Source organism: Scylla paramamosain, chromosome 17 (genome assembly GCF_035594125.1).
Source record: "Scylla paramamosain isolate STU-SP2022 chromosome 17, ASM3559412v1, whole genome shotgun sequence".
Lineage (NCBI taxonomy): Eukaryota > Metazoa > Arthropoda > Malacostraca > Decapoda > Portunidae > Scylla > Scylla paramamosain.
The window spans coordinates 17,717,501-17,729,948 of NC_087167.1; the positions used below are offsets into that span (position 1 = coordinate 17,717,501).

Below are 12,448 nucleotides of genomic sequence, written 5' to 3' on the forward strand. Positions count from 1 at the left end.
TCGTATGATCCTGAAGACAGATCGACCTGAGTCCAAATAGGCCCCAGGACGTGTGATAATGCGTTCACCATACAAATTCGCTGATGTGAACGGGCCTTAATCAGCCTTTATTCCACCTTGTGCTGGCATCATTTAACATAATCTGTACCTATCTGGGTCAGCACGTGGCCTTCATTTTTAAGCAAGATAACCATTGCTCAGAGCAAAGTTATCAGATCCATTTTTTTTCGATAAATTTGTCTTAGTATCTCAAGTTAGTTGGTCAGCCAGTATGTTAAAATATTAATCTATTCACAAATAATTTCTATTATTGTTAATTCATAAAATATTAATGAATTATATAGAAGTAAAGTTTAAAATTTAAAATTTTATTTATTTATTTATTTATTTATTTATCTATTTTATTTTATTTTTTTTTACTTACGCACCACCCTCCCCACGCCAGATTCAATAATGTAAACCTAAATGTTCACGTTTCAGAATAATACCATACAGAAATAGTATTTGATGTACTGCCCAAGAACACTCAGTAGTTTGCTACTAAATTTAAAAACTCAAGTTAACATAAGCACTTTGTTGTCATTTAAAAGAGAAATAAAAAAAAAAACACATTACGAGTAAGCATCGTGTACATAAATTATATTATTTTATATATTACTATGTTATGTTATGTGTATTGTGCGTAATGTTGATTGGTAATCACTATTATCAATTTGCTAAATTCTTAGTGTGTACTTTTGTTCAGAGTTAATTGTTAAGTCAATAATGAGATAACCTATAGGTATGATTTATGGTGTATGTACTTATGTATGTTTGTATGTTTGTATGTGCAAAAATATCTGGCAGTCGGGAAGCTCCAGCTCGACGAACAGCTGCTGTACTGAGGATGTGTTTTTCAAAATATGTGTATATGCATGTATTATAAAAGCAATAAATTATTAATTAACAAAAACTAACACACACACACACACACACACACACACACACACACACACAGCAGCAGCGGGCGACGCGATACCTGGCCGAGACAGCTCCTGAATTCGTCACTCACACTGACTTACCGACGCCTAACAAGGGCAATGGCCCAGCAGACCCTCGGCTCAAGCCTGTTTCACATAATATAGTAATATACAAAATATAATGTAATTCATGTACACAATGCTTACTCGTCAAGCTAGTTAAGGAGAAATTGAAAGAAAAGCTTGAAATTTTGGAAAAAAAGTCCACCAGGAAAAGCAAAATTGTCATGGCAGTTACTGCTACCATTATGCCAGGTATGGCAAATGTAGTGAAGGACATCACTGACAAGCTGCTGATGAGTTATGCTGCGTCACAAAAAGTCAGTTTACATTATCGATACGACAATGACCAGCTGGAACAATATACAAGAAGAGACAACCTGAAAATATTTGGCATCGAGGAAGACCAGGATGACGACAAGGACGTGTTACAGGCAAAAGTTCTAGAAGTTGCAGCTGATGTTGGAGCGAAACCCGAAGCAGACGATAATATCGTCTGCTTCGGGGGGCAATGGATATACTATATCCATTGCCCATCGGTTGGAGAGGTCTGGAGAGAGAAGCAGGACAGTGATTATGGGATTCTGCCACGGGAAGAAAAGAAATGCAATGCTGAAGAACAAGAAAGAGTTGAAGAAAAGAACAAGAAAGTATACATCAATGAGGACTTAGACACCCCTAAGGTTTACGGTGCTGAAAATAACCAAGGAACAAACAGAAGTGAAGAAAGTTAGCACAAGAGACGGGAGAATACTGACAGCTCGTCAACAAAGAGAGAGTCGTGGAGATCACTACCCCGTAAGATCTCCATAAAGTTGGCATCAACTCACCTGATTGGAGGCGTTTCAAATTGGATCACCTGGCTAAGTAGGATGGGGCGGGAGTACAGCAACACCCCTTGTTTGACCAGTATTCTGTATATAACACAGTAAGTACGCAAACAGTATCTTTGCAAACCATAACACTTACACGTGCTACAGTGCCTACAACACCCACAACAAATACAACAGTAACACATTACATAACACCTCAGCAAGGCAGTACACCTTCACAAACAAATAAAAGTTCGAAACACACACACACAGTGAACCATGAATTCAAGTTCTGAAGCAATCATGCAGGTCCACCACCCAAACAAACAAAAGTTCGAAACACTCATACAGTGAAACACCAACTCAAGTTTTGGCACACATGTACAGTTCTACTCGAGGAGCTGTATCCACCATAATGAACACTGGAAGTTTATGTATAAATTTTATGATGATTATTGTTTGTGGTTTAAAATCTAAGTTATCATTAGCAGAGTTTATGGAGTTTATTACGAGGTATGATATAGTGCTTATGTGCGAAACAAGATGCGATGATGTCGTATAGGAAATGTGATGGAAAGAAATGGATATAATATTGTCTATAAGAACAGGAGCACCTTAAGTAGATGTAAGTCAGAAGACATTGTAATTATGGATAAGACCAGGATGAATGTAGGGTGGAGGGAAGTAAAAACTAGTGATGGAGTCTTGCTATCTGTTCGAGTGAATGGGCGGGATATTGGCTTGGAGAAAGACTTGTTAATCACGTCCGTATACATTCCCTTAACAATACTCTCGGTATGGCAAGCCTGAACACTTCGATGAACTGTATGAATTGTTTTTTCTGTCTTATACTCGTATTGAATGTTTTCATGTTGTGGGTGGTGATTTTAATGCACATACAGGTACTATCTCTGACGTTGCTGAAATTACCGAGGACACAGGTATTAGTTTACCAACAGATATTGATGTTAATGCCATCTTAAGCTCGCAGGCTGTTGAGTGAGTAGGTGCAACCAAGATGATACACCGGACAGAAGTTAGTACGAGAAGAAAATGATGGAAGTGTGCAAAAACAACAATGTAGTTCTGTTTAATGGAAGAGCTAGTGAAAATATGGGAATTGGGAGATATACTACCACTTATAACACAACTATTGACTGTGTTATTGGTGCGTGCGAAATTGTTAAGCATGTGAAAAATTCAAAGTACTCTCAGATGTACATCGTGTATTCACACCATGTTGGATTTTTCCTGTGTGAAGAGATCAGCAGTTGAAGAGAGTAGTGAAGCGAGGAACGCACCTTGTGAGACCAGGGAAATGGAAGAAGGAAAGAAAGAATGAGTAAGTGAGCGGTGTGGATGTTAGCAGAGTGAATGCATTGCTTGACAGAGCGTCTGACATGACTGTGGATGACAGACATGACTCGTCAGCTAAAACTTGTTAATTAATACACCTTGCCTTTAAGTTGTTTCCCCAGTTTAGTGGGAGTAAATATATTAAGAAAAGTAATAACACCAACATGAAAGGAAATGATAAAAAGTGTTTAATTGCTAGAAAAGATGATTACAAAACAAGGAATAAGCATAATAAGCATAAAAGTGTCATTACGCGTAATACAATTGTCAAAAAAAAATAAATAGATAAGATATAAAAGAAAGAAATAACAAGGGTGAAAAACAAACTGAATTATAATATAGTCCAACAACTCGGAGGAAACAAGAGTAAAGATCCAAAGACATAATGGAAGGTAATAAAAGGTGACCAAAGCAACACCGAGAACGGAATCGCGCTCCACAATTTTTATGACCATTTCAGATTGTTATTTACCGACGATGACCGTGCTTGTAACGAGGGTATTGATTATGGAATAACCACTGACTCGAACTCACCTATATTAAATGACTGCCTTTCTTTCGACGACCCTAAGTGTCTTGACACCCCCCTCAACTTTTTCTTCATTAAATGACTGCCTTTCTTTCGACGACCCTAAGTGTCTTGACACCCCCCTCAACTTTTTCTTCATTAACTTCTGCAACATTCGCGGTCTAAGATCTAATTTTCAATCTGTAGAACACCACCTCTCCTCTTCTAAACCTCATCTTCTTTTCCTCACTGAAACTCAGGTGTCTGAGGCAACTGACAGTAGCCCCTTTTCTGTTCCCTCCTACTTTCTCTATCCTCATTTTCGATCCAAAGCTGGATGCTGCGTTTATGTGCGCAATGACTTAACCTGCTCTCGTGCCCACGCTCTTGAATCTTCCGAGTTTTCCACCATCTGGCTACGACTACAGAGTCATTCTCATACTAAATTTATCTGTGCTGTATACCTCTCTCCTAACTCCTCTGACTATAAGAAATTCTTTGACTACTTAACTTCCAAAGTGGAGCACATTCTGACCCTCTTCCCTTTTGCAGAGATCTCCATTCTTGGAGACTTCAATGTTCACCACCAGCTTTGGCTTTCCTCTCCCTTCACTGACCATCCTGGTGAACTAGCCTTCAACTTTGCTATCCTCCATGACCTAGAGCAATTGGTGCAACACCCTACTCGTATTCCTGACCGTCTTGGAGATACGCCCAACATTCTTGACCTTTTCCTGACCTCTAATCCTTCTGCTTATGCTGTCACCCTTTCTTCTCCGTTGGGCTCCTCCGATCACAATCTCATATCTTTATCTTGTCCTATCACTCCAATCCCTCCTCAGGATCCCCCCTAAGCGAAGGTGCCTCTGGCGTTTTGCCTCTGCTAGTTGGGGGGACCTGAGGCGGTATTTTGCTGATTTTCCTTGGAATGACTACTGCTTCCGTGTCAGAGACCCGTCTTTATGTGCTGAGCGCATAACAGAGGTGATAGTGTCTGGCATGGAGGCGTACATTCCTCACTCTTTTTCTCGTCCTAAACCTTCTAAACCTTGGTTTAACACAGCTTGTTCTCGTGCTATACATGATAGAGAGGTGGCCCACAAAAGGTACTTAAGCCTTCCTTCACCAGAATCTCATGCACTTTATATTTCTGCCCGGAACCATGCCAAGTCTGTTCTCCAACTAGCCAAAAACTCCTTCATTAACAGAAAATGTCAAAACCTTTCAAGATCTAACTCCCCTCGTGATTTCTGGCATCTAGCCAAAAATATCTCCAATAACTTTGCTTCTTCTTCTTTCCCTCCTCTACTTCAACCAGATGGCACCACTGCTATTACATCTATTTCTAAAGCTGAACTCTTTGCTCAAACCTTTGCTAAAAACTCTACCTTGGACGATTCTGGGCTTGTTCCTCCCTCTCCTCCACCCTCTGACTACTTCATGCCTCGTATTAAAATTCTTCGTAATGATGTTTTCCATGCCCTCGCTGGCCTAAACCCTCGGAAGGCTTATGGACCTGATGGGGTCCCTCCTATTGTTCTCCGAAACTGTGCCTCCGTGCTTGCACCTTGCCTAGTCAAACTCTTTCAGCTCTGTCTGTCAACATCTACCTTTCCTTCTTGCTGGAAGTTTGCCTACATTCAACCTGTTCCTAAAAAGGGTGACCGCTCTAATCCCTCAAACTACCGTCCTATTGCTTTAATTTCCTGCTTATCTAAAGTTTTTGAATCCATCCTCAACAGGAAGATTCTTAAACATCTATCACTTCACAACCTTCTATCTGATCGCCAGTATGGGTTCCGTCAAGGCCGCTCTACTGGTGATCTTCTGGCTTTCCTTACTGAGTCTTGGTCATCCTCTTTTAGAGACTTTGGTGAAACTTTTGCTGTTGCCTTGGACATATCAAAAGCCTTTGATAGAGTCTGGCACAAAGCTTTGATTTCCAAACTACCCTCCTACGGTTTCTATCCTTCTCTCTGTAACTTCATCTCAAGTTTCCTTTCTGACCGTTCTATTGCTGCTGTGGTAGACGGTCACTGTTCTTCTCCTAAATCTATTAACAGTGGTGTTCCTCAGGGTTCTGTCCTGTCACCCACTCTCTTCTTATTATTCATTAATGATCTTCTAAACCAAACTTCTTGTCCTATCCACTCCTATGCTGATGATACCACCCTGCACTTTTCCACGTCTTTTCATAGACGTCCAACCCTTCAGGAGGTAAACATATCACGCAGGGAAGCCACAGAACGCCTGACTTCTGATCTTTCTAAAATTTCTGATTGGGGCAGAGCAAACTTGGTATTGTTCAATGCCTCAAAAACTCAATTCCTCCATCTATCAACTCGACACAATCTTCCAGACAACTATCCCCTCTTCTTCAATGACACTCAACTGTCCCCCTCTTCTACACTGAACATCCTTGGTCTGTCCTTTACTTATAATCTGAACTGGAAACTTCACATCTCATCTCTAGCTAAAACAGCTTCTATGAAGTTAGGTGTTCTGAGACGTCTCCGCCAGTTTTTCTCACCCCCCCAGCTGCTAACTCTGTACAAGGGCCTTATCCGTCCATGTATGGAGTATGCTTCACATGTCTGGGGGGGGTTCCACTCATACTGCTGTTCTAGACAGGGTGGAATCAAAAGCTTTTCGTCTCATCAACTCCTCTCCTCTAACTGAGTGTCTTCAGCCTCTCTCTCACCGCCGCAATGTTGCATCTCTTGCTGTCTTCTACCGCTATTTTCATGCTAACTGCTCTTCTGATCTTGCTAACTGCATGCCTCCCCTCCTTCCGCGGCCTCGCTGCACAAGACTTTCTTCTTTCTCTCACTCCTATTCTGTCCACCTCTCTAACGCAAGAGTTAACCAGTATTCTCAATCATTCATCCCTTTCTCTGGTAAACCCTGGAACTCCTTGCCTGCTTCTGTATTTCCACCTTCCTATGACTTGAATTCCTTCAAGAGGGAGGTTTCAAGACACTTATCCACCAATTTTTGACCACTGCTTTGACCCTTTTAGGGACTGGCATTTCAGTGGGCATTTTTTTTTATTAGATTTTTGTTGCCCTTGGCCAGTATCCTTCCTACATAAAAAAAAAAAAAAAATACTGAGATCAAAATGTGTATTAGAAAGCCGAAAAGTAACAAATCACCAGGTGTGGATAATATTATTAATGAATACACAAAATGTACTGAAGATCTACTGCGCCCTTCATGTTAAACTATTTAATAAGATTCTAGATACAGGTGTTTTTCCATCAGAGTGGTCGATTGGTGTAATAATACCATTATATAAGAACAAGGGAGACACTAAAGACACGAGTAACTATTCTGGCATTACGTTGCTGAGCTTCAAGATAAAGCTGTTAATGGCTTAATGGATAATGGCTTGATGGGTGAATGGTTTAGTAGAGCTTATTGGGTGACTGGCTTAGTGGTTCATTGGCCAGTTGGCTTTGTAGGGTTTATTGGTTGACTGGCTTCGTGGCTTATTGATCATTTGGCTTTGTAGAGCTTATTGGGTAACTGGCTTAGTGGCTTAATGGGTGACTGGCGTAATAGTTAGGGTTTATTGGGTGACTGGCTTAGTGGCTTATTTTCTGACTGGCTTAGTGACTTATTGGCCAATTGGCTTTGTAGGGCTTGTTGGGTGACTGGCTTAGCGGGTAATTGGGTGACTGGCTTAGTAGGGTTTATTGAGTGATTGGCTATCTGGCTTATTTTCTAACTCGCTTATGGCTTGTTGGTCAATTGGCTTTGTAAGGCTTATTAGGTTATTGGCTTATTGGCTTGTTGGGTGACTGGATTAGTAGAGCTGACTGGGTGACTGGCTTAGTGGTTTATTGGTCATTTGCCTTTGTATGTCTTATTAATTGATTGGCTTAGTGGCTTATTGGTCAACTGGCATTGTAAGGCTTATTGGACAATTCGCTTAGCTGGGTTTATTGGTCAGTTGGCTTTGTGGGGCTCATTGAATGACTGGCTTAGCGGCTTATTGCTGACTGATTTATTGGTTTACTGGTTACTGACTTATTGGGTGACTGGCTTAATACCAGTAAGCAAATAAGTAACCCAACAAACCAATAAACCAATAAGCCAGTAACCTGTAAACCCCTAAGTCAATCAGCCACTAAGCCATTCAGCAATAAGCAACTAAATCAGTCAGAAAATGAGCTACAAAGCCACCCCTACAAAAAACCAGCTGACCAATTAGCCCCACAAAGTCAATCGACCATTAAGCCACTAAGCCAGTCACCCAATAAACCAAACAAAGCCAACTGACCAATAAGCCACTAAGTCAGTCAACCAAAAAGCCCTAGTAAGCCAGTCACCCAGGAAGCCACTAAGCCAAACATCCAATAAGCCCTACAAAGCCACTAAGCCTGTCACCCGATAAGCCCTACAAAGCCACGAAGCCTGTCACCCAATAAACCCTACAAAGTCAACTGACCTACTAAACCACTTGATTAATAAGCCACTAAGCCAGTTAGGAACTAAGTTAATCACCCAATAAGCACTACTAAACCAGTCGCTCACTAAACCACTAAGCCAGTCATTCAATAAGTCCTGCTAAGCCAGTCACCCAATAAGCCCTACTATGCCAGTCAAGAAATAATCCACTAAGCCAGTCATTCAATAAGCACTACTAAGTCAACTGGCTAAAAAAAACACTACGCTAATCACCCAATAAGTCACTCCCCAATAAGGCCCATTAAGCCAGTTGATCAATAAGCCCCAATAAGCCAGTCACCCAATAAGTTCCACCAAGCTAGTCACCCAATAAGCTCAATGAAGCCATTAACCCAATAAGCCACAGTCACCCGATATGCCAGTAAGCCACTCAAACAATACCCCACTAAGCCAGAAATCACTTAACCAATAAGTTAGTAAGCTAAAAAAAATAAGTAAGCCAATAAAGGTAGAGGAAAAAGAGGAGGAGGAGGAGGAGAGGAGGAGGAGGAGCAGGAGGAGAGGCAGCGAGAGGAGAGGAAGGAAAAGAAGTAATGTGTGTGTGTGTGTGTGTGTGTGTGTGTGTTTAAATGAATCTGTTGAGTGAGTGAATTAAGAAACGAACGAGGAATTAATGAGAGAGTGGATGTGGTAGGCGGTAGGTGTGGTTGTCTTTCCATCATGATAAGCCAATATATTTGCGTGATAGGTACTCTCTTTTGCTAGTTCAACGCCTTGTGTAAAAAAAAACACAGTGGCCAGTCTGTACAGTTACGTGTGATTTCACGTATCAGTATAATGTAACTTCCATAAATTCCATGGCGAGTGTATTTTCCTGTATTCGATGTCACTATTTACCTCGCAGCCCTGCACAGCACAAGCCAGCAAACAACTGAGTCGAACTGACCATTGACCACCAGATGATGAAGAGTTGAGTTGCCAGCAACACTGTATCGTGTTTCCCATATCCAGTGGGAAACAAACCCTGAAAATCGTGTCTGCAACTCTTCAGCAGCATTCGGTGAACAAATTTGGATTGTTGCTCAACAGCTGAGAGACATATTTGGATTTGTTGAGCGACTGTTGAGCAACAGATGCTTAAGACATGACAAAACGCAAAATAACATAAAACACAAAGCATTTGACAACTTAATGAAACACATAAAACACAAATTTGTTTAAGGATGTAAACATTCAGTTTAACATTGTTTATCACTCTTGTAATTCATTGGTACACTGAAAGAATTAAATAATTATTCTACATTGATCAGAATATGTGAATTGGTCAGAAAATATATCAACTACTGAGTAACGATAACACTCCCGTAAATATTGTGTAAGCGGGCAATACTGCTCTAGTACCTGGATTTCTGTCTGCACCCGTACAGGACTTAGTGAACATGATATTAGTGTGTGCGGATCCATATGCTGCCTTCACGAAGCCTGTAGCCCAGACATCTGAATCTAGAAACAAATCTGATCTGATCTGGGTATCAAGTGTTTCGAGTACCAAATGCCCTGAGGCCTATTTGGACTCAGGCCGATCTGTCTTGAGAATCATCTAACCTGAGGCCTGCATGACTTGAGTAATATCCGCCCCAGTACCAAGTGACTATGGCTCCCGACGAGAATTAACTCAAGTAAGTCAAGACAAGTTTTAATTATTTTTATTTATTTATTTATTTATTTATTTATTGCTTCTCCTTCAGGGCGTGGTCCTCTTCCTCTTCATCGGCGTGGCATCTCGGAAGTTCAGAATGGTGGTGGCGGGCCAGGCTAAGCTGAGGGTAAGTGTGTGTGTGATTCACCTATGGTCGTCTGCTGCTCACCCAACCAGCCGTTCCCCTGCGGAAAGAGCTCAGAGCTCATAGTGACCGATCTTTGAGTAGGACTGAGACCACTGACACACCACACACCGGGACAGCGAGGTCACAACCCCTCAGGCTACACATTAAGAGGCTTGCCCATTTGCCTCGCCGCGCCCGGGATTCGAGCACGGGCCTTCTTGGTTGTGAGCCGAGCGTGCTAACCACTAGACTACGCGGTGTGTGTGTGTGTGTGTGTGTGTGTGTGTGTGTGTGTGTTGGGGGGCGGGGAGGGGATATGACTCAGTGATTAGCTACAAACACGAAAGAAATACGTAATTGCAATCGCTGAACTGAAATATTAATAAATTAACTCAATTAAATACACGCGCATATCACTCCTCTCCCAGCCTTCAGCACTCACACACACACACACACACACACACACACTTTTATACTCACTCATCACTTACTAAGCTACTGACACACCACTCACTCACTCACTCACTCACCTTCTCCTCAGCGCGAGATGTTGATGGGGTACACGTTTGGGAATACAGGAGAGGCGAAGGGGAACGCTGCTGCTTCGGGTCCCTCCACTTCCAACACATCCAACAAGGTAAGGTGAGGAGAGAGAGAGAGAGAGAGAGAGAGAGAGAGAGAGAGAGAGAGTGACTGACTTCTGAAATGTCACCAAATGTAATGATAGATTTCTCCTTTTCTCTTCCCTCCTGCTTTTCCTCCTCCTCCTCCTTTTTCTCCTCTTCTTCCAGGGTGCTCAGCCTAAGAACAACCAGGACAAGAAAGGCAAGCTACCACCTGTTAAGAAAAATGTGAGTACAGTTTGTATGTTTATGTATCATTTCACATACCTAGTCTCTGCTTTTCTGTATTTTTTTCTGTAATCAATAATCATCTATGAATTTCACCTTTCAAGAAACACTACATCAGAAACACAATCTTCTATAGCGTGTTTGTTTATAAAGTGTCTGTGATTAATAGGTATCTATAAACTACATCTCTTAAGAAGCATTACATCAGAAAAACTCTTCTTTGCCTTGCCAAACACCACAGTCACTCAACCACTTTCCTCTCTTCCTCTCCTCCTCAGGCACCAAGACGAGCACCTCCTCGCACCTTCACGGCAGACTAGCGCTTGTGAAGTGCCTAACCATCTGCCCCAGTCTGTACCTAACCTTGTGTCTCCTGTCTTATTTATTCGCTGTATAGACTTGAAGATTTTTGACATGACACGCGAGTCATTAGTGGTTAGGGGCATTAATCATGTGGCCTTATGTTTTCTACGCCTTTGAGACAGGAAACGTGTAGCTTGAAAATGTTTTTGTCTTTATGTGATTCCTTGTGAGGACTTGAGGACGTTTAGCATGTCGAGCGGGCCTTTCATGGCTAGAAGCATTGATGAACCATATTCTGAAACACTTATGCGCAGCACCTCCACTACATTCAAAAGGCTCTAATTCAAGTGACACGAATTTTAAATGGGGTTCTTAAGCTTCTAGTGACAGAATAACAAGATTTCTTCATTATTAACAGGAAAACTCTTGAGAATCTGGCTAACCATCTCTGTGGCCTTTGAAAATAGTCCTGGGGAGAGAGCAAAGCGTTTCTGAATACTGGCCAGTGTCTTGTGGTCGTATTCACATCTCAGCGCCTTATCTCGACTACTGATGATTCCAAGGGTGCTTTTATGATCAGTAAAAGTTTAACAAGAATTCCACAGGACGCAGCAAAAACATATATATTAGTGGTATACTTCAGCACGCGTTGGTTATGTCCATTAAATATTATTCATTGTCCATAATTTAGCATCTTAACTGGAAATAAAAACGTGAAATACATGGAAAACACTGTCCTGTCCTGCTGTGTGTGGCTTGTGGTGGGGATAGGTATGTGAGTGTGTGTGTGTTTATCTAGGTGTATTAATATTGTATGCATTACAAAATTCTAGCTTGAGTGTACAAGCTTTGAATTTCTCTGTTCCAACTTTCTGTATCTGTATTCATATTTATCTTACTTAGTCAGGTGTGTGTGTGTGTGTGTGTGTGTGTGTGTGTGTGTGTCCCTACAGAAACTTGCCAGATTCCCCAGCGGAACTCCTCATCTTTGGTAAGAATTATTCTTTGTTATTTTTTCTCTATTTTTTTTTTTTTTATCTAATATGTTTCAAGCCGATTCTTCCTCTCTCTCTCTCTCTCTCTCTCTCTCTCTCTCTCTCTCTCTCTCTCTCTCTCTCTCTCTCTCTCTCTCTCTCTCTCTCTCTCTCCTGCAAACCATTTCTACATTTTTCAGAATGTTTGCAAAGGGTTACCACAGCATCGTCTTCTCTGTTCGCCTGCTGTCCTTTAATTCTGGCTTTCACTCCTGAAGAACACGTAATTGAGTTGCTGGGCGGGAGTGTACCCTTTCAAAAGGCCATCCCTGACGCGTTCTTTCTCACTGTCTGGGTCTTCCGCTTTCTCTTTTCCCTCCCCCGCCGTG

At 41.6% G+C, this 12,448-nt stretch overlaps 1 protein-coding gene across 5 annotated transcripts in view; it reads left to right on the forward strand.

Annotated features, from left to right (window-relative positions):
* LOC135108533 (uncharacterized) overlaps positions 1-11,808 on the forward strand; it is a 64,748-nt gene extending 52,940 nt beyond the window's left edge. For all 5 annotated transcript variants that reach the window (XM_064019648.1, XM_064019650.1, XM_064019652.1 and 2 more), the window contains 4 exons: positions 9,854-9,931; positions 10,473-10,568; positions 10,723-10,782; positions 11,061-11,808. In XM_064019648.1, the coding sequence (XP_063875718.1) occupies positions 9,854-9,931; positions 10,473-10,568; positions 10,723-10,782; positions 11,061-11,102 (276 nt within the window). In that variant the 3' untranslated portion in view covers positions 11,103-11,808. The remainder of the gene's footprint in view (positions 1-9,853; positions 9,932-10,472; positions 10,569-10,722; positions 10,783-11,060) is intronic.
* The last annotated feature ends 640 nt before the right edge of the window (positions 11,809-12,448 follow it).